This window comes from Bombina bombina, chromosome 3 (genome assembly GCF_027579735.1).
Source record: "Bombina bombina isolate aBomBom1 chromosome 3, aBomBom1.pri, whole genome shotgun sequence".
Lineage (NCBI taxonomy): Eukaryota > Metazoa > Chordata > Amphibia > Anura > Bombinatoridae > Bombina > Bombina bombina.
Genome location: NC_069501.1, coordinates 88,945,464 through 88,968,004, shown reverse-complemented (window position 1 = coordinate 88,968,004; position 22,541 = coordinate 88,945,464). Strand labels below are relative to the sequence as shown.

The 22,541-nt window shown below is 39.0% G+C and overlaps 1 protein-coding gene across 1 annotated transcript in view; it reads right to left on the bottom strand.

The window, feature by feature from the left end:
* The window catches only part of DSCAM (DS cell adhesion molecule), a 717,945-nt gene that overhangs the window by 294,921 nt on the left and 400,483 nt on the right, over positions 1-22,541 (bottom strand). The window contains exons 17-19 of the mRNA XM_053705914.1: positions 13,370-13,516; positions 12,480-12,635; positions 2,522-2,655 (exon numbers count right to left, since the gene is read on the bottom strand). Coding sequence (XP_053561889.1) covers positions 2,522-2,655; positions 12,480-12,635; positions 13,370-13,516 — 437 coding nt within the window. The remainder of the gene's footprint in view (positions 1-2,521; positions 2,656-12,479; positions 12,636-13,369; positions 13,517-22,541) is intronic.

The following is a 22,541-nucleotide window of genomic DNA, read 5'->3' as shown; positions in this document are numbered from 1 at the left end:
ATAAAAGTCAATTAAAACCCTTTTTTATAAACTTTTTTTTTTTAAAATAAGCTCTATCTGAATCACAAAAGAAAAGATGTGAGTTTCATGCCCATTTAATTTGGGAATACACAAAGCGAGGGTAAATCCTGCTAATATGATGCTTATTTTGAGATGCTGATATCAAACCCTCCATCAGGGAGCGCTGCAGTACATTAATAGCCCAAATAGTTAGAGTTTGGCATGTGAATAACTTTGGAATAGATTTATGTGTTAAAGTGCAACACAGAAATATCTGTGCAAATCTAGCACTGAGAATAGAGGAATGACGCTACTCACGGCCATATTTGACGCTCTTTTGTGAAACGAATACCAAAGTCCAAATGTGTGCATGTGCCTAGTTAGAAATGACTTGCAGCATTATAAAATGTCACCTGAATACTCTGTGCTAAGTTTTAATTAGCTCCGGAGCAAGCTTTTGACAAAGTGAGTTTTACATTATACAGTGCTATATTTTATTGGGGTAATATTATTATTAAGAATTCTACTCAATAGTTACATTTGTAAATATTTGCAGTGAGCACATTATTTTTGGCTTAGTGCCCTCCTCGTTTCTTCCTCTCTGCCAAAAGGTTGTAGCCAGATCTTGTTTTGCAATTAGGTAATTCAGTGTGCCTAGCTTAAGGGGCAGTTCTTGCTTTTGTGTAAAAATTGTTCTTTGTTCCACGCTCCCTATAGAGGCCAAAAAGCAAAATCTGTAACCTAGGTTTTCAAATGCTGCAAATTGCCCAAACCAGCAATTTGATTTACAGCATTTCTGATAACAAAATTAACTTTTTAGCCTCTAATAATTTCCCATTAGATAATATATTATACTATTAAGTTTTATTATAATTCCCATTGATCCCTTTTACCTGCTGGAGCTTATTAAATTGTTTATGAATAATTCCTGTAATTCCTTTACCTTTATTTTGTCATTTGAAATATGTGCTTTTGCTGTTTACAACCACCACTGGAAATATGAATCCTTTTGTATTCTCTGTGGAACAGTGATGTAAACAAGAGATGTTTGCACATTATCAGATGTTCTCTCTAAGAGCCTGTATGAAGTGAATGTACTCAAAATATTTGCGGTCATTTTTGAGCATTATCTTAATGTAGGGGCATTCACATCTAGAACCCCGTATAGCACCATAAACAGCTCTCAAGCTAAAATTTGCCTTTTTAAAATGATTTGAGGGACATTGCAGTACTGACAATACAAGATAGTGGGCCAGATTACAAGTGGAATAGTATTTAATTCTCTCGCTCGTACACTAACTCCGTTAGAAGTAAGCCTTTTGCACGCATCGGGTAGCACGCGTATTACAATCTGAAAGTAAAAAGTTTTCACTCACGCTAACCCGATGCTGAAGTTAGAGTATCGCGACTGAGTGAACACATTCCCTCGTAGAAGTCGATGGAGCAAGAAAAGTCGGGAAAAAAACCCACTCGCGCACAAACCCGATCGCATATTCTCGAATGCGCTAATCTGACATGAAAATATTAATATTTCACATTTCAATGTACTTCACATAGAAGAAGAATATGTTCTATTTAGTCATAAATACATAATTCTACATATATCTGATTTTGTTTTTGGTACAATATAGATATATACACACATATATATATATATATATATATATATATATATATATATATATATATATATATATGAATATGTATTTATAAATATATAGAACATATTCTGTTATGTGCACAACATTGTAATGTGAAATAGTTACAGTAAATACACACTGTAACACTTTTTTTCTAACACCTGATATCTCGTATCTTTGAGCCTTTATAACTTTTTTGTGCATTTTTTTAAAATAATGTTTATAAGATGGTGTTAATATGGGTGTAGCTGTACTGTACTGTTAAATATTTTTGATGTTTTTTGTGACACTTTTTTGTTTCGCAAACCAATTAACCAGAGCTCTGAGGAGGCGCTATCCAGACTCGCGTTAACTTCAGCTGCGCTCAAGCAGTTACGTTTACTTGTAATATGAGAGCTACAGCCAAAACACTCAAATAAACCCTGTCGTAACTGTTAGCGTGCCACTCGTAATCTGTCCCCATGTCGCCAGAGAGGAGAGTTTTAAATGATTAAGCTCTAAATATTAGCTTTGTTTCTACATTAAAAGATAAGATAATGAGGCATTTGTGTATCAGGATATAGATACAAGGATACGAACACCTTTCAGTCTGTAAGACTGTGCTCTAAAATGAACTAAATACTATTATAAACATTGACATCACTGCCTTTAAATAATGACTTTTAGCACCAGGAATAGTTAGATAATTATAATTTATAAGAGCATAAGATATTTGTATGTGTTTTATTTACAAATCATTCAGTGGCTGATAGCAATGTTATTATATTGCATAACTTGTGCTATAAACTCTACAGTTTTTCGAGAGTTTACCCATTTAAACATGAGTCTGATTATTATTAATAAGTATTTTGCTATTTCATATATATATGTAAACAACTTACTGTGGGGTAGGGGTGGGAACAGAACACAGTATATTTCCGGATGATTCCATTTAGCTTGAGAGGAGGGAGCCAGGACACATAGACAACAGACGCTGAGGCCGCAGCGGCTTTTACTCCAGCTGTTGGACCTGGAACTAAAAAGAACATTTCAAATTAGCACAACAACACATTTCTGTATATTCATCTCAAATAAATCTGCACAATGTCATAAAATGGTTCCCTCTTTCTGTTGTGTAAGGCAGTGATTTTCAACTCATTCCTCAGGGCACACCAACGGGCCAGATTTTCATGATATCTGAACAATGTGAGATAACCAGCTGATCAGTAACCATGGTTACTATACTGCTCTCACCCATCTGCTGATTATTTCCCCTGTGCTCTAGTTCAGATATTATAAAAATCTGTCCCATTGGTGTGCCCTGAAAACTGGAGCTGAAAAACACTGATGTAAGCTATAGATTATAAAGAGGTTATATATAGATATATATTCTTAAAGGGACAGTAACAGACATTGGCCTCTAGTTATTAAGGTCTGGCGGACCTGATCCGACACTGCGGATCAGGTCCGCCTGACCTCGCTGAATACGGCGAGCAATACGCTAGACATATTCAGCATTGCACCAGCAGCTCACAAGAGCTGCTGGTGCAACGCCGCCCCCTGCAGACTCGCGGCCAGCAGGGAGGTGTCAATCAACCCGATCGTACTCTATCGGGTTGATTTCCGGCGATGTCTGTCCGCCTGCTCAGAGCAGGCAAACAGGTTATGGAGCAGCGGTCTTTGTGACCGCTGCTTCATAACTGCTGTTTCTGGCGAGTCTGAAGACTCGCCAGAAACACGGGCCATCAAGCTCCATTCGGAGCTTGATAACTAGAGGCCAGAGTATGCAATTATTTGTTTCCAATTTATTTCTATTATCAGATTCTCTTTGTTCTCTTGGTATCCTTTGTTTGAAGATAGGCTCATAGGAGGTAGGAGGTAGGTTTATAGGAGCTCAGGAGTCTGCACACGTCTTTAGCATTCTATGCTAGGAACACAAAATAGATGTTGCCTCATAAAGTAACATAAATCCCCTCTAACTCTGGCTACACTTGTGAGGATTAATAGAAAGGTTGGTGTTTCACAATAGTTCCAAACATTTTTCAAAAACCATATTCCATAACAAAATAAATGATTGTAATATATAATATATAAAAATACTTTTAAATTTGACTTTGTCCTCTTTTACATTCAACTCTGAAATGTGTGTGTGTGTATTCCAATTTTTAAAATTGGATGTGTGCACTGCAAACCTCACAAGCCTAACACTGCTACATATCTGTCCCTAACTTGCCTCAGCAGAGGTGATCAGATAAGATACTGCAAAATAATGCAAGTTTTCCTAACACAACAACAAGTTCTAATTGGTTCATCTTGTAGTGAGCTCCTATGTATGCAGCTCACCCAGGGCTGGCTCAACCATGGGACCAAGTGGGTCCAATGGACCCAGGCAGCACTTGACAAGGGGCAGCACTTCAGTGACTGAGTCAGTCACTGTCAGATCCAGACCAGTTCTGTGTCTGTGGGAAAATTTACAGGCTCCCAGCAGCATAAACTCTTCATGCACAGAGACACAAAACTGGTCAGGGGTGAAAAGTGCATCTCTTTCCTAACTTCCTTCCAATGTATTGCCTAATTGTGCATAAGCATTGGTTGCATGCAGGTAGGCAGGCTTAGTAAGGTTAGCAGCTAGGCTAGTAGGTTAATATAGTAATCAGTAATATTGATACTGGGGGTGGGGGGCATCGTTGCATTCTCGGACCCAGGCAGCACAATTTCTTGGGCCAGCCCTTAGCTCACCCCTTCATTCAATGTGGGAGTTTACTCCTGTAAAGGACCACTTCTGCCGGCTTCCTTGAGGACATCTTGCCGCTTGGATGAAGACTTCTCCCGGTAAGTGAATCTTCGGGGGTTAGTTTATTTTTTAGGTTAGGACTTTGGGCAGCAATAGAGCTAAATGCCCTTTTAAAGGGCAATGCCCATCCAAATGCCCTTTTCAGGGCAATGGGGAGCTTAGGTTTTTTTAGTTACACTTTTATTTTGGGTGTTGTTTGTGTGGGTGGTGGTTTTTACTGTTAGGGGGGTTGTTTGTATTTTTTTTTTACAGGAAAAAGAGCGGATTTCTTTGGGGCAATGCCCCGCAAAAGGCCCTTTTAAGGGCTATTGGTAGTTTAGGCTAGGTTTTTTTTTATTTTTGGGTTTTTATTTTTTATTTTGATAGGGCTATTAGATTAGGTGTAATTAGTTTAAAGATCTGTAATTTGTTTTTTATTTTCTGTAATTTAGTGGGGGGGGGGTTGTGTGATTTAGCTAATTTAATTTATTTAATGTAGGGAATTTATTTAATTATAGTGTAAGGTTAGGTGTTAGTGTAACTTAGGTTAGGTTTTATTTTACAGGTAAATTTGTATTTATTTTAGCTAGGTAGTTATTAAATAGTTAATAACTAGTAACTATCTAGTTAAAATAAATACAAACTTGCCTGTAAAATAAAAATAAACCCTAAGCTAGATACAATGTAACTATTAGTTATATTGTAGCTAGCTTAGGGTTTATTTTATAGGTATTTAGTTTTAAATAGGAATTAGTTAGGTAATGATAGTAATTTTATGTAGATTTATTTAAATTATATTTAAGTTAGGGGTGTTAGGGTTAGACTTAGATTTAGGGGTTAATACTTTTAATATAGTGGCGTCGACGCTGGGGGCGGCAGATTACGGGTTAATAAGTGTAGGTAGGTTGCGGCGAAATTGGGGGCGGGAGATTAGGGGTTAATAAATATAATGTAGGTGTTTGCGATGTTGGGGGCAGCAGATTATGGGTTAATAAGTATAATGTAGGTGACAGCGGTGTCCGGAGCGGCAGATTAGGGGTTAATAAGTATAATGCAAGTGTTGGCAATGTAGGGTGCGGCAGATTAGGGGTTAATACGTGTAAGATTAGGGGTGTTTAGACTCTGGGTTCATGTTAGGGTGTTAGGTGTAAACATAAAATGTGTTTCCCTATAGGAATCAATGGGGCTGCGTTACTGAGATTTACGCTGCTTTTTTGCAGGTGTTAGACTTTTTCTCAGCCGGCTCTCCCCATTGATGTCTATGGGGAAATCGTGCACAAGCACGTACGACCAGATCACCGCTGACTTAAGCAGCGCTGGTATTGGAGTGCGGTATGGAGCACAATTTTGGTCTACGCTCACTTCTTGCCTTTTAACGCCGGGTTTGTAAAAACCCGTAATACCAGCGCTGCATGTAAGTGAGCAGTGAGAAAAAACAGCACGGTAGCACCGCACAGCTCATAACGAAAAACTTGTAAACTGGCCGAAAGAAAGTATCTATAAAAGATACTTAGAGTAAAATGATTACCTAGCGACCTCTAGTGGTAATTTTTCATAATACAAACCTCACACATATTTGAACCAACACAAAGGACAGGATAAGTCATTATGCAAATACCGTATTGTTCCGCATATAGGCCGCACTTTTTTCCCTTGATTTGTAGCTTTAAATGTGCAGTGCGGCCTATATGCGGGGTGCGGCCTATAATCGGGTGCTTATCGGCAAATTTGTACTTGAGCAGTACAGCCGAACTTCCGGTGCACCCTGTGGCCTTATGGGGATTGTAGTCCGCTGGAGTTGGATAGTTTTGCAACATTTTGCAAAGGCAATTGGTTTGGATAATGAGCAGGACGCTCATATACAGGAGCCGCCACTGTGAAGGTGTGTAATGATGCGGTAATGCTGTGTAATACTGTGCTGAGCACAGTGTAATTTGGAGCTTGGGCTTATGAGGGAGGAAGTGAGTGGAGCACACAATGTCCCATATGAGTCCGTTTTGCTACTGATATTGTCAGGTAAGAAAGTGCTTTTATCCCCATCACATCGTACCTGCTAAAAATGTACCAGTACATACAAAATTATTTAATATGTTAAAATAAAAAAAAGGAAAGATGCTGTACTCCTTAGTACTGGTAATTTCAAATGTTAAAAAAAGCCTTTATTAAGCCATTACAGCTTTAATGGCTAAATAAAGTTTTTTTTTTGACATTTGAAATTACTGAGGAGTGCAGCATCTTTCCTTGTTTTTCTTTTTTCTATACTCTTGGGGAAGTGTAAAAGTATCCCCTGGGAGCTGACAACCCTGCATTGGGACTCATTGCTTGCACATTGTGTGTGTTTTCTTTAAATTTTTATTTCTTAAAAATGGCACCCAAACTTTAAGGGTGCGGCCTATAATCAGATGCGGCCTATATGCGGCACAATACGGGTATTTATAACAAGCTATTATAAAATAAATCTTGTACACCAGATTGCAGTAATCTCTGAACAACTGGCCCAAAACACCTGGAAAATGCAAAAAATGTGTAAATTGCTATTGTATTTCACACATTATTACATTGTTTGCTTTCATAAAAAAGTGATCTTAAGTTTACAAAACTTACATTGGTTTTACAGAACAAACAATCACAGTTACAGATGTAGTAAAGATATATGACTTGCTATAGTGCAAGACAGAGAGTCTCAAATTGTTTTAACAAAGTGCCACCCTGCATGTGAAATCTTCACCAAATGTTTATGTTTCTATATAAATATTACTGGACATCAATAAATAAAATACACTGCTAGAAATGACTGAAGGGACATGAAAGTAAAAATTAAATTTTCATGGTCCATACAGAGCAGGAGTGATCAACTTTGGCCCTCCAGAGGTTTTTGAACTACATTTCCCATAATTCTCAGCCAGCATTACGGGCAAGATTACTGTTTTCTACGCGTTTTTTCTATCACTTATATGGCGCAGCATATAAATGCGGCGCATATATAAATGCGGCGCGTATATTTCACCCGTTGCCTGCAATTTTTACTCACATAAGCTAACATAGAACCGCGGCAAAAATGGTGAAATTTTACTCCATTTTCACCTCGCCACACATAGGCAGGCACAGCAAGCCTTACGCTGAGAATGTGAGCACCAAAACTCCAATAACTGCCTGAAAATATTAACAAACACGTAAGGTCAGCGTAATATCTATCTATCTGTCAACCGCCAACCCCCACCGCTATAACTAATAAAGTATATTAACCCCTAATCCGCCTTTAACCCACATCGCAATAAACCTAATAAATGTATTAACCCCTAATCCGCCATTCACCCACATTGCAATTAACCTAATTAATCTATTAACCCCTAAGCCGCCAACCCCCCAGAACGCAATTAACCTATTTAAATTACTAAGTCCCCTAACCTAACATCAATTACCTAAATTAAAAAAACACTAAGTTAAAATAAAAATAAAAACCTAACATTACTTTAAAAATAAAAAAATAAATTTAAATGAATATAAAATTACAAAAAATAAAAAAGTCTAACATTACAAAAAAATAAAAAATAAACCAAATTATCAAAAATAAAAAAATTAAACATAATCCCTATGAAAATAAAAAGCCCCCCAAAATAAAAACACCCCCTTATCTAAACTAAACTGGGTAGTTTAGGATTTTTTTGTGTTATTTTATTTATTTTGGGGGGGTTGGTGGGTGGGGGGTTTTACTTTTAGAGGGGGGACTTAGTATTTTTTAAGGTAAAATAGCTGTTTAATTTAGGGTGATGCCCTACAAAAGGCCCTTTTAAGGACTATTGGTAGTTTAGTTTAGATTAGGGGGTGTTTTTATTTTGTGGGGGCTTTTTATTTTCATAGGGATTAGGTTTAATTTTTGATAATTTGGTTTATTATTTTATGTAATGCTAGAATTTTTTTTAAGTAATGTTAGGTTTTTTTATTTTAATTGTAACTTAGTGTTTTTTATTTAGGTAATTGGGGTTAATTTAGGGGGTGTTAGGTTAGGGGGTTTAGTAATTGAATTAGGTTAATTGCGTTGTGGGGGTTTGGCGGTTTAGGGGTTAATAGATTTATTAGGTTAATTGCGATGTGGGTTAATGGCGGATTAGGGGTTAATAGATTTATTAGGTTAATTTTGATGTGGGTTAATGGTGGATTAGGGGTTAATAGATTCATTAGGTTAATTGTGATGTGGGTTAATGGCGGATTAGGGGTTAAACATTTTATTAGATTAATTGCGATGTGGGTTAATGGCGGGTTAGGGGTTAATATATTTATTAGGTAAGTTTGCGATGTGGGTGAATGGCGGGTTAGGGATTAATACATATATTAGGGAGATCTCGATGTGGGTGAATGGCGGATTAGGGGTTAATAGTTTAATTTAATTCGCATTGTGGGGGGTTGTCGGTTTAGTTTTGTGCCGTAAATCACTGGCGACTGCAGAAATTTGTATTTACGCACATTTCTAGACATTGCTAGTTTATCTGACTTACGGCACTTTATGAACTGCCGGCGGGGTTTATGCGATTCCCCGATGTGCGAGGGGAAATTGCAGGCGACGCGGGTTTCAGCAGTTATGCTGAAGCCTGCGCCATATATGTAATCTCCCCCTAAGTGTCTGAGCATCATGGGAAATGTAGTTCCAAAACCACTGGAGGACCGAGGTTGATCCCCACTGATAGAGCACGTAATTCTAAAATTAATTTCAATCTACTTCTGTTATCAAATTTGCTTCATTCTTTTTGTATCCTTTGTTGAAAAGCATACCTAGGTAGGCCCAGGAGAAGTAATGCACTACCTAGAGATAACTGGCAATTGATAACTACACACATATGACCCTTGTGATTGATTCACTAGATATGTTTTGCTATGTCCAAGTACATTGCTGCTCTGGAGCTGACTTTAGATATGTGTTTAACCTATTTGCAGGGGTTTAACTCTTAGGGGTTGATCACAGTCTTCTTCAGAGAATAATTTTACATTTTTCGGCTGATATAGTCAACTTTGGGGGTGATCATAATCTAGTGGATTTGGCTGCTTATAGCATGTTTTTTTGGTTGTTAAGTACTTGTTCTACAGATTTATATCTGAGATCAATAAGAAGACTACGGGTTTCTATTACAAGGTAGTAAATGCATCTTATCTCATCTTGTAAAACAGGATTATAACAATTTTGACACTGTAAAATATGAAACCGCTCCATTGCAATATTGTAGGAGAAAAAAGGTTGTACCAACAGGAACACACGTTTGTGACCGTGTTTTAAAAAGGAGACGCACCTTTGTGACCGTGTTTTAAAAAAGAGACGCACCTTTGTGACCGTGTTTTAAAAAAGAGACGCACCTTTGTGACCGTGTTTTAAAAAGGAGACGTGACCTCAAAGCACGATACTAACAGAGCGTTTTACATTTCTTGCAGCTACATTATTTAACTCCCAGCCAAATTTCAATATTGTAGCTGCAAGAACTGGAAAAAACGTGTTTTGACTTTGAAGTCATGGAGGCGCAATTCCTTTTGAAAACCTGGTCATGAAAGCATGATCCCATTTGTACAAAAATTTTGCAGCTAAATTATTGCAATTAAAGGGATAGTATAGTCAAAATTAAACTTTCATGATTCAGATAGAGCATGCAATTTTAAGCAACATTCTAATTTACTCCTATTATCAATTATTCTTCGTTCTCTTAATATCTTTATTTGAATGTAAGCTTAGATGCCAGTCCATCGTTGGTTTAGCACCTGTGTAGCGCATGCTGATTGGTGTCTAAATGTAGACATCCAATCAAGTGCTGAACCAAAAATGGGCCGGCTACTAAGCTTACTTTCCATCTTTTTAAAAGAAAGATACCAACAGAATGAAGAAAAATTGATAATAGGAGTAAATTAAAAAGTTGCAAAAAATTGCATGCTCTATCATGAAAGCATATTTTTGACTAGACTATCCCTTTAAGCAATTTCACGGTTTACAGTGTCAGAATATAGATATAGTTGAAGAGTAGATATAAGTTGAAGCCACTTTCTTGTAATAGAAACTCATAGACTTCTAGTTTATTATTTATATCTCGCCAAACTGGAAATGGTGCTTTTAAAATAAAAATTAGAGTTACAATCATTATTCAAACATATCCAGTATACCCATCATGCCTAAATACAAACTGCATTTATCAGGATGGATTCGGATTACAATAGGTTAATTCTGAAGTTATAAAGGTGCAATCCATTTTAAAGGCTGTTTATGAAGACACCTGCACTGATACAACAATGTGAGTTTGAATTTAAAACAAACAAACAGAAAGAGATGGATACACGTTATTTCTATATCTGTGCTTTGTCCACTGCAGACAGAATATACAAAAATGTTGAATAGAGATTTAATGAATCTAGACTATGTATGCAAATACATCTCTAAAATGTAATCTGTGGCCATTCCTAATTTTATCGGCAAGCTGAGGTGCACTCATGGCTCAGAAAATAACCAAAAACCTGCTATTGTGATTAGCTAAAAGAAATAACCAAAAACCTGATACTGTGATTGGCTCAAAGAAATAAGCAAAAACCTGACACTGTGATTGGCTAAAAGAAATAACCAAACACCTGCTTACTGTGATTGGTTCCCAGAAATAACTAAAAATCTGCTACTGTGATTGGCTCCAAGAAATAACCAAACACCTGCTACTGTGGTTGGCTCCAAAAAATAAAAAAAACCTGCTACTGTGATTGGCTCCAAGAAATAACCAAAAATCTGCTTCTGTGATTGGTTCCAATAAATAACCAAACACCTGCTACTGTGATTGGCTCCAACAAATAACCAAAAAACCTGTTACTGTGATTGTGTTGAAATGACAAAAAAAGAAGTTAGCCTCTATCACTGTGTCAAACAATGTCACTTTTGTATAGAGAAGTTCTTGATATCTCTAAAACCAAACCATTCTTAAAGGGACATCATTTCAAAGTGTAAAAAAGTAAAATGCTGTAATGTGTAATGGGCATTTTAGTATTGCCCTGTTGCTTTCATAAAACTATCGGCTAGATTTAGAGTTTGGCGTTAGCCGTCAAAACCAGCGTTAGAGGCTCCTAACGCTGGTTTTGGGCTACCGCTGGTATTTAGAGTCAGTCAGGAAAGGGTCTAACGCTCACTTTCCAGCCGTGACTTTTCCATACCACAGATCCCCTTACGTCAATTGCGTACCCTATATTTTCAATGGGATCTTTCTAACGCTGGTATTTAGAGTCGTGGCTGAAGTGAGCGTTAGAAATCTAACGACAAAACTCCAGCCGCAGAAAAAAGTCAGTAGTTAAGAGCTTTCTGGGCTAACGCCGGTTTATAAAGCTCTTAACTACTGTGCTCTAAAGTACACTAACACCCATAAACTACCTATGTACCCCTAAACCGAGGTCCCCCCACATCGCCGCCACTCTATTAAAATTTTTTAACCCCTAATCTGCCGCTCCGTACACCGCCGCCACCTACGTTATCCCTATGTACCCCTAATCTGCTGCCCCTAATACCGCCGACATCTACATAATATTTATTAACCCCTAATCTGCCGCCCCTGCTATCGCTGACACCTGATCGGAACAGCACCGACACATGCATTTCAAACACATGGATGTCTATACTTCAATTATGTAGTATTTACCATTAATACAAACATAGGACTCCATTTACAAAAGATGGCTCAGACATGATTCACTACCGCAAACATATCTGCCGGACTTGCTTGGGCTGTCAATCATTCCGATCGTAGCGGGATGATTTCACTTCACCATATTCTAGGTGGCGGAGAGGTTAAGCAGCATCGGTCTAAAAACCCGCTGCTACCGAACTATCGTTTCATGTGAGCCTGAAATGCTGGGACCCGCAGCTGCTTTTGTAGGTTGATAAATCGCAGCTCATAGTATTCATTGTCATTCAACCCACTATTTATTTAATATTATCTTTTTATTTTTTACCCAAGGAAAAGAAAATAAACAAATGCCTCTCTTTCATTCCTCTTATCTCTTCCGTATATGATATTATTATTCTGACCCATATGATTTTGCTCTCAGACTTGACTGTTGTATACATTTGGGTAAACTCTTACCATCCTCTTTGGTGCGGGTAAATATCTGCTCACTACGCACTCCGTCTCCTGCCCGAGTAAACGCAAGCACTTGGATACTGTAGTTAGTATACTTCTCTAGCCCATCTAGCTCCAGTAAAGGCTGCGTTGTGGTAACATTCTTTATATCCCCAAGTTCTAGGAATAAAAAGAAATCACAGCATAATTAAAAAGTAACATTTCTATATGTATGTTACAGGCAAATATTTATATAAATATTTTCATATAGACAGCATAAACGTTCACATAAAATAAAAGGTATAAAAATAAATATATAATACATTTAAAAGATTATGTTAAACCAGAGATGTTAAGCCTTTTGTTTTTTTGGAGGGCCTGCGAGTACATAATATTGAGAAAAAACAAGTATAAAAAATATACAGTTCTTATACAGAACCACATTCAAGTGAGCGATATTTTAGCTACCTGTGATTGTTTTGCCTTGAACAAGTGTTAATATTTGTCCAAACATACATTTATTACCAAATTATTGGCCATATCTTCATCTGTAGTAGATTGAGGCTGCTCCAGGTGTGCCAATTTAAGGAGTGAGGAGTTAACCACATAGTAAAGTAGGCATATTTGTTACAAAATACAATGCCCTAACAAAAAATAAATGTAATCTTTACAGTAGAACTTCCCTTTAAGCTCACAATTTGTATCAGTATTTAGTCAATTTGGGGTTTCCAAACTTGGTCCTTCAGAGGTTTTGGAACTACATTTCCCATGATGCTCAGCCAGCATTTTATCTAGCTGAGCATCATGGGAAATGTAGTTCCAAAACCTCTGGAGAGCCAAGTTTGGAAACCCCAATGAATCTGTATCCTCCTCTAAATAACCCAACTGCAGGTGTTAGAAATAAGACCACTTACCTCCATCAAGAAGATTGGCCCAATAAATAACCCTGAATCCCTGAAGAATTCCATTGAGGGCTTCTTTGGAAGGAGTAGACCAAGCGATGGAAATTACTTCTGGTGACAATGCAGTTGCCTGAACATTCTCAGGAGGACGACTAGGCACTGAAATGATAATATAGCTGGTATTTTTAATTGGAATAAGTTTCCTCCTGACATTTATCAATAACAAATAAGTACACCTGGGCAATTAGTGCTATTAGTGTGATATACACATTCATTGGTGGTGATGTGTGATATATTTGCAAAATTATATAAAAGTCTCCAGAACTAAGGAACAAAGGAACAGAGCTTTTGACACCATAAAAATCTCTATCTGAAATACATATTTCTATTAGTATTTTAAAAGCCATCACGTCTTCTACAGTCTACTTGATTTAGAATTGTAGAATCTTATTACTGTAATTACCTAAAATGATCAAGAGGTGGCAGCAACGCACCTTATTTCAACTGGCAGGATTCTAATTTAAAGGGAAATGATACCCAAATGTTGAAGCACATTAAAATACTTTTAAGTAGCTACTTTTGGATGGAATAATGAAAAAAAAAATGTGTACAGAGTCTAATATTTCTGCAGGAAATGTCAGCGAGCAGTAGAGCTGCAGTACTTAGTTGCACATAATAATTCACATCCTTAACTCCTTATGCAAAAGTATATTTAATTTGTTTAACTTCTGCTCTTTCATATACTACACATGATGGAAATGTTTTTAATAATGTTTCCCTTTAAGTTAGTCTTTTAAAGGGAAATAATACTCATATGCTAAATCATATAAAAGTGATGCAGCATATCTGTAAAAAGCTGACTAGAAAATATCACATTGAACATCTCTATGTAAAAAAGGAAGATATTTTACTACAATTTTCCTTAGTATTCCCACCCCACTGTAAAGAGACTTTAAGCAGCCAATTAGGGTGCTTGTCCCAGGACAAGATACAGAGTGTGCATCTGTCATGTGCAGGTACCATCATGGTTTTTTCCTATTCAGTTTATGTAAGTTCTATGAGACGAGAACAAAAGCATTACCACAGCACTGCTGATGCTGATTAGCTATTGTGTTTTTTTTTTCTTCAACTTGCAGCTGGACAGCAGCTGAAATATAACTGCTTACACAGCACTTACTCTGGTGAGTTGAAGACGTTTTGAGGTAAAATATTTTACAGAGAGATGTTCAGGTGATATTTTCTTGTCAGCTTTGTACAGTTATGCTGCATCACTTTCAAGTGATTTAGCATATGAGTATTATGTCCCTTTAAAAGACTAACTTAAAGAGACACATTACTTATTATTTTTCTATCTAGTATATGAAAAAGCAGAAGTTAAACTATTTAAATATATTTTTGCATAAGGAGTTAAGATGAAATTAAGGAGACAGGAAGTGCATAATTATGTGCAAATGAGTCCTGGAGCTCTACTGCTCCCTGAACACTCCTGCAGAAGAGATTGGTTTATTCAGCACAGCAATATAAATTGTTCTAAAAGCAGAGAACTGTAATACATTTTCAAATATTGTTTTTTTAAACATAACATAATTATATCAATTTAAAGGGTTAATGTAGTCAAAAAATGCCCTGCTCTACATAACACAAAAATAAGGACAACCCCCACAGTTTTGTTAGTGTAGAGGGCTATAGCTCCGTAAGCATAAAAAAAAAAGCTGGCTATTCACTGAATCCATTCCAACAAGACTATAAAATACTTTTAAGTAGCTTCTTTTGAATGGAACAATAAAAAAAAAATTGGGTACAATGTCCAATATTTCTGGGAACATTGTTTTATTTTAAATCACATGTGGAACCACACATAAAATCCATTGAAAAGTAATACCAGTACTTTCCACTCATATCTGTTAAATTTAAAGTGAATGTAAATTTTGATACTAAAGTGCCTGGTTTTTAAAAATTCTATTAAAAACAGGGGCACTTTAATTCATCAAAATTTACATTTCACTCCTGTTCTGAAAAAAAACCTTACCTTTTAAACTTCACAGCAGCTCCAGCTTCCTCTGGTCGTCGCAAGCTATTTCTGACGTCAGAAATGATGGATAGGTCATCCTCCAATCACAGCTTCCCCCCCCCCCCCCCCCGGGGGAATAAGTATCTGATTCAACGCTGTGATTGGAGGAAGCCGGATTCCTCATTTTAAACCCAGGAAGAAGCTTTGCAACGGGCGGAGGAAGCTGGAGCTGTTGTGAAGATTAAAAGGTAAGGTTTTTTTCACAACAGGAGTGAAATGTAAATTTGGATGAATTAAAGTGCCCCTGATTTTAATCAAATTTTTAAAAACCGGGCACTTTAGCATCCAAATGTACATTCACTTTAAAGAATCTAATTATGTGTAATGCATTTTCAACACATGAAATGGTATAGATATTTACTCATCTAGTTTACTATAACTATTGTATGTTTTTATCTACCTTTGCTTTTATTGTTTGTTAACCTTGGCTCTTAAAGGGGCAGTACACTTACAAACGAATGTTACATAATTCTGCACATAGTGCAGAATTATATAACATTAGCTTCCCGGCACATTTATACTTTAAAGGATTGCAGAGAAATTGTAACTAAAACCTCCTTTTACCAGAACGCCGCTCCTTGCTCTACTGAGTGGGTCTGGTTTTTACACAGCGCATCCCAGCAACATTGTGTGCCCGGTCGCACCATTAAAATGAATGTAGCTCGCTCCTGCTACTAGACCAAAGTGGGAGCAAGCTACATTCATTTTAATGGCGCAACCGGGCACACAGTGTTGCCGAGATGCGCTGTGTAAAAACCAGACCCGCTCAGTAGAACAAGGAGCGGCGTTCTGGTAAAAGCAAGTTTTAGTTCCAATTTCTCTGCAATCCTTTAAAGTATAAATGTGCCGGTAAGCTAATGTTATATAATTTTGCACTATGTGCAGAATTATATAACATTCGTTTGTAAGTTTACTGCCCCTTTAATGGGACATGAAACCCCAAAAAAACAAAATTTATGCTTACCTGATAAATGTATTTATTTCTTGACAAGGTGAGTCCACGGATCATCATCAATTACTGTTAGGAATATCACTCCTGGCCAGCAGGAGGAGGCAAAGAGCACCACAGCAAAGCTGTTAAGTATCACTCCCCTACCCACAATCCCCCAGTGATTCGACCAAAGGGAAAGGAGAGAAAGGAAGTAACACAAGGTGCAGAGGTGCCTTCTGTTTATATAAAAAGAAACTGTCTGAATACAGGGCGGGCCGTGGACTCACCGTGTCAAGAAAAAAATAAATTTATCAGGTAAGCATAAATTTCGTTTTCTTTCTAATGAGACTGTGAGTCCACGGATCATCATCAATTACTGTTGGGAACTAATACCAAAGCCAGAGGACACAGATGATAAGGGAGGGACATGAAAGGAACCTAAACAGAAGGCACCACTGCTTGAAGAACCTCTCTCACAAAAGAAGCCTCAGCCGAGGTAAAAGTATCGAATTTATGTGTGCAAAGATGACCAAGTTGCAGCCTTGCAAATCTATTCCACAGAAGCTTCATTTTTGAAGGCCCAGGAAGAAGAAACAGCCCTTGTGGAATGAGCTGTGATTTTCTCATTAGAATTCTGTCCAGCAGTCTCATATGCCAAGAGAATAATGCTTTTCAGCCAAAAGGAAAGTAAAGTAGCCGTAGCTTTCTAACCCTTGCGTTTCCCAGAAAAGCAAACAAACAATGCAGAAGACTAAAAAGTCCTTAGTTGCCTGCAAATAAAATTTTAGCGCTTGCACAACATCCAGATTATGCAACAATCGTTCTTTGTGAGAAGAAGGATTAGGACACAAAGAAGGTACAACAATTTCCTGATTAATATTCTTTGGTTATGAAACCAAACTTAGTACGCAGAACCACCTTATCAGAGTGAAATATAAGATAAGGGGAATAACACTGCAGTGCAGAGAGTCCATGGAGGAGTAACAGGTTTAAACACAGGCCAAATTTTAACCAAGGCCTGACAAAATGATTGCACGTCTGGCACATCCACCAAGCGCTTATGTAACAAAATAGAGAATACCGGATTCTGACCCTTTAGAGTACTTGCCGACAAACCCTTTTCCAGACCATCCTGGAGAAAGGACAAAATCCTAGGAATCCTTACTCTACTCCAGGAGTATCCTTTGGATTCACACCAATACAAGTATTTATGCCAGATCTTATGTTAAATCCTGCGAGTCACAGGCTTACGAGCCTGAATCAAGGTCTCAATGACCGACTCTGAAAATCCACACTTAAATAAAACTAAACGTTCAATCTCCAAGCAGTCAGCTTCAGAGAAACGAGATTTGGATGAAGGAAGGGATCCTGAAGTAGAAGGTCCTTCCTCAGATGCAGTTTCCAAGGTGGAAAGGATGACATTTTCATTAGGTCTGCATACCAAATCCTGCAATGCCACGCAGGATTTTTACAGACGCCCTCTTCTGCTTGATTCGAGCAATGACTCTTGGAAGGAGAGTGAATGGAAGAAACAGGTATGCTAGACTGAAGTTCGAAGGAACTGCCAGAGCATCAATCAGAAATGTCTACGGAACTCTTGACCTTGAACCATATCTCGGAGGTTTGGCATTCTGATGAGAAGCCATGAGATCCAACTCCGGCTGCCCCCACTTGATGGTCAAGTTGGAAAACACATCCAAATGAAGTTCCCACTCCCCGGGATGAAAAGTCTGTCTGCTCAGAAAATCTGCTTCCCAATTGTCCACTCCTGGGATGTGGATCGCAGAAAGACAGCAGTTGTGGGTCTCCACCCACTAAATAATTCGGGCCACCTCTGTCATGGCCAAGGAACTCTGAGTTCCCCCCTGGTGGTTGATGCAGGCCACCAAGGTTATGTTGTCTGATAAACCGGGCTAAGGCTAACTGAGGCCAGGCCAGAAGAGCATTGAAGATTGCTCTCAGCTCCAAGATGTTTATGGGCAGGAATGAATCATCCTGGGTCTATAAGCTCTGAGCATTCAACGAGCTCCAAACTGCTCCCCAACCTATAAGGCTGGCATCCATGATCACAATCACCCTGGAGTGTCTGCGGAAGCAAGTACCCTGGGAGAGATGATCCTGAGAAAGCCATCATGGAAGAGAGTCTATTGATGCCTGATCTAGATCTACATACGTAGATAGGTACGTATAGTCCCCGTTCCATTGTCTGAGCATGCATAACTGCAGAGGTCTGAGATGGAACCGAGCAAATGGAATAATATCCATGGAAGCCACCATCAGACCGATTACCTCCATACATTGAGCCACTGACGGCTGTGGAGAGGACTGAAGGGCAAGACAAGAGTCAAAAATCTTTCTTTTTCTGACCTCCATCAGAAAAATCTTCATTAACAGGGAGTCTATTATGGTCCCCAAAAATGCGACCCTTGTAGCTGGAACCAGAGAACTTTTTTTCCTGATTCACCTTCCATCCGCGGGATTGAAGAAAAGACAACAAGATCTCCATATGAGATTCTGCTTGTTGAAAAGATGGTGCCTGAACCAGAATGACGTCCAGATAAGGTGCCACTGCAACTGAGATCAAAGCACAGCTAAAAGAGCCCCCAGAACCTTTGAAAAAATTCTGGGAGCTGTGGCAAGGCTGAATGCAAGGGCCATGAACTGGAAATGATTGTCCAAAAATGCGAATCTCAGAAACTTGTGATGGTCCCAAGAGAAGAATGGAACGTATAGTCTCCATCTTGAAGGATGGCACTCTGTGAAACTTGTTAAAACATTTTAGATCTAGGATTGGTTGAAAAGTTCCCTCCTTTTTGGGAACTAGGAACAGATTTGAGTAAAATCCCAGACCCCTTTCCTGAAAGAGAACTGGAACTATTACCCAGGGATCTGGTACATCTATTATCCAAGCCTGGGAAAAAAGAGAGAGAGTCTGCCCCCTACAAGATCCGCTCCCGGATCGGGGGCCAACCCTTCATGCTGACTTGGAGTCAGCTGAAGGCTTTTTTGATTGCTTTCCCTTATTCCAGGACTGGTTGGGCTTCCAGGAAGGCTTGGCTTGATCTTGCTTGGAGGAAGAATTGCCTTTAAAGTTATGAAAGGAACGAAAATTACTCTGACATCCCTTCTACTTATTCTTTTTATCTTGAGGAAGAAAAGAACCCTTCCCTCCAGTAATATCTGAGACAATTTCCGCCAAACCAGGTCCAAACAAGGCCTTACCCTTGAAAGGAATAGCCATGAGCTTATATTAAGATTAAACATCCGCAGACCAGGACTTCAACCACAAGGCCCTGCGGGCTAGGACCGCAAAACCAGAAATGTTGGCACCCAGTTTAATAACCTGTAAGGAAGCATCTGTAATGAAGGAATTGGCTAACTTAAGAGCCTTAATCCTGTCCTGGATCTCATCAAGAGAGGTATCTGTCTGAAGAGATTCAGACAACGCATCAAACCAGTAAACTGCAGCACTGGTAACAGTGGCGATACACACTGCAGGTTGCCATTGTAGACCCTGATTGACATACATCTTTTTTAGTAAAGCCTCCAATTTTTTATCCATTGGATCTTTAAAAGAACAACTATCCTCTATGGGAATAGTAGTCCTCTTGGCCAAAGTGGAGATCACTCCTTCTACCTTAGGAACCGTCTGCCATGACTCCTTAATAGAATCCGCTATAGGAAACATCTTCTTAAAAATAGGAGATGGAGAAAAGAGAATACCAGGTCTTTCCCATTCTCAAGCAATAATCTCCGCAGCACGGTCAGAAACCCGAAAAACCTCCACCGCAGAGGGAACATCAAAGTATTTGTTCAATTTACTAGAATTTTTAGGATTGACTACAACAGTTGTGTTGGAATCGTCCAAAGTAGCCAAAACCTCCTTAAGTAATAAGCGAAGGGGTTCTAGCTTAAATCTGAAGGATACCATTTCAGCATCAGAAGAAGGAATTACAGTCTGAGATTTCCCCCTCAGATGCTACTGACATGTCTTCTTCCTCAGGCTTATGGGAAGGGACACTCTGGATAGCCAGAACTGGATCAGAAACCTTACTAACTGTTTCCTTAAATTTCCTTTTATGCCTTCCCTGCAACATGGGAAAGCTGACAAGGCCTCAGATACCGGAAGGGATACCTGGGAAGCAACGTCTTGCAGAGAAAATCCTACTGGATTGCAAGAGGAAACACAAGGCACTGTATGTGGAGACTGAAAAGTTGGGACGCTTGAGGAGAAAGCTGCGGCATATCTGCAACAGGAGCACCTGCACAGCATTTGCCTAGGATAATGGTGGCTCATTGTCAAATATTTTATCTCTATAACTTAAAGTTCTCTCAATGCATGAGGAACAAAAAGGAACTGGGGGTTCCACCTGAGCATCAAAACATAACTGACAAGCAGCAACTTCGCCAAGTGCCGAAAAAAACGGCTTACAACAGTAATCTCCATAACCAAAAGTTTAAGGGATACTAACCCCACATGTTTTCTTTCATGATTCAGATAGAGCATGCAATTTTAAGCAACTTTTTAATTTACTCCTATTATCAATTTTTCTTTGTTCTCGTGTTATCTTGATTTGAAAAAGCAGTAATCAAAGGTTAGGAGCCGGCCCACTTTTAGTTCAGCACCTTGGTAGAGCTTGCTGATTGGTTTTCTACATTTAGCCACAAATCAGCAAGTGCTACCCAGGTGCTGAACAAAAAGTGGTCCGGCTCTAAAGCTTACAGTACTGCTTTTTCAAATCAAGATAGCATGAGAACAAAGAAAAATTGATAATAGGAGTAAATTAGAAAGGTGCTTAAAATCTCATGCTCTATCTGAATCGTGAAAGAAATGGATGTGCAGGGTACGTCCTCAAAAAAAAGTCAGTTAACGACCAAGGACGTACCCTGCACGTCCTCGGTCTGGAAAGCAGCTGGAAGCGATCCTGATCACTTCCAGCTGCTTTCAGGGTTATTGCAGGATGCCTCAATATTGAGGCATCATGCAATAACATTTCTTTACCATCCGGTGCAGATAGAGCCACTCTGGGTCCCTCCCTGCACCGGAGATCGTTGTCTCTTTTCGTTGGTGGGTGGGAGCCGGTATGGGAGGCGAGTGGCGGCCATCGATGGCCTTGCTGATCTGGAGGGTGGCGGGATCATGGGCGGGGACGGCCGGGGTGGCCAGGGGCGCGCATGGACACGCGCATGTGCACGGGGGGGCGGGCGCGTGCACGAGGAGGGAGCGGGTGGGAACCACTACACTACAGAAAAAAAGTGCAGAAAAATTAAAAAAAAGTTTAGACAAATAAGCAAATAATAAAAAAAAAAACATCAGTTAGGTGGTGGGGGTTGGTCTGTGGAAGGGGGGGGGAGCTACACTACAGAAAAACCGGAAAAAAAACTAAAAAAAAACTGGATACTGACAGCTGCCAGTACCCAAGATGGCCCCAATAAGTCAGAGGGGGAAGGTTAGAGAGCGGTTTTGGGGGGGATCAGGGAGGTTGGGAGCTAAGGGGGGGATCCTTTGTGGGGTGGGGGAGGGAAGGGAGCTGTTTGGGAGGAATCAGGGGGTGGGATGTGTCAGGTGGGAGACTGATCTCTACACTAAAGCTAAAATTAACCCTGCAAGCTCCCTAATTAACCCCTTCACTGCTAGCCATTATACACGTGTGAGGCACAGTAGCATTTAGAAGGCCTTCTAATTACCAGAAAGCAACGCCAAAGTCATATATGTCTGCTATTTCTGAACGAAGGGGATTCCAGAGAAGCATTTACAACCATTTGTGCCATAATTCCACAAGCTGTTTGTAAATAATTTCAGTGAGAAACCTAAAATTGTGAAAAATGTAACGTTTTTTTTTTTTATTTGATCGCATTTGGCGGTAAAATGGTTGCATGAAAAATACCAAAATGGGCCTAGATCAATACTTTGGGTTGTCTACTAAACTACACTAAAGCTAAAATTAACCATACAAGCTCCCTACAAGCTCCCTAATTAACCTCTGCACTGCTGGGCATAATACATGTGTGGTGGGCAGCGGCATTTAGCGGCCTTCTAATTACCAAAAAGCAATGCCAAAGCCATATATGTCTGCTATTTCTGAACAAAGGGGATCCCAGAGAAGCATTTACAACCATTTGTGCCATAATTGCACAAGCTGTTTGTAAATGATTTCAGTGAGAAACCTAAAATTGTGAAA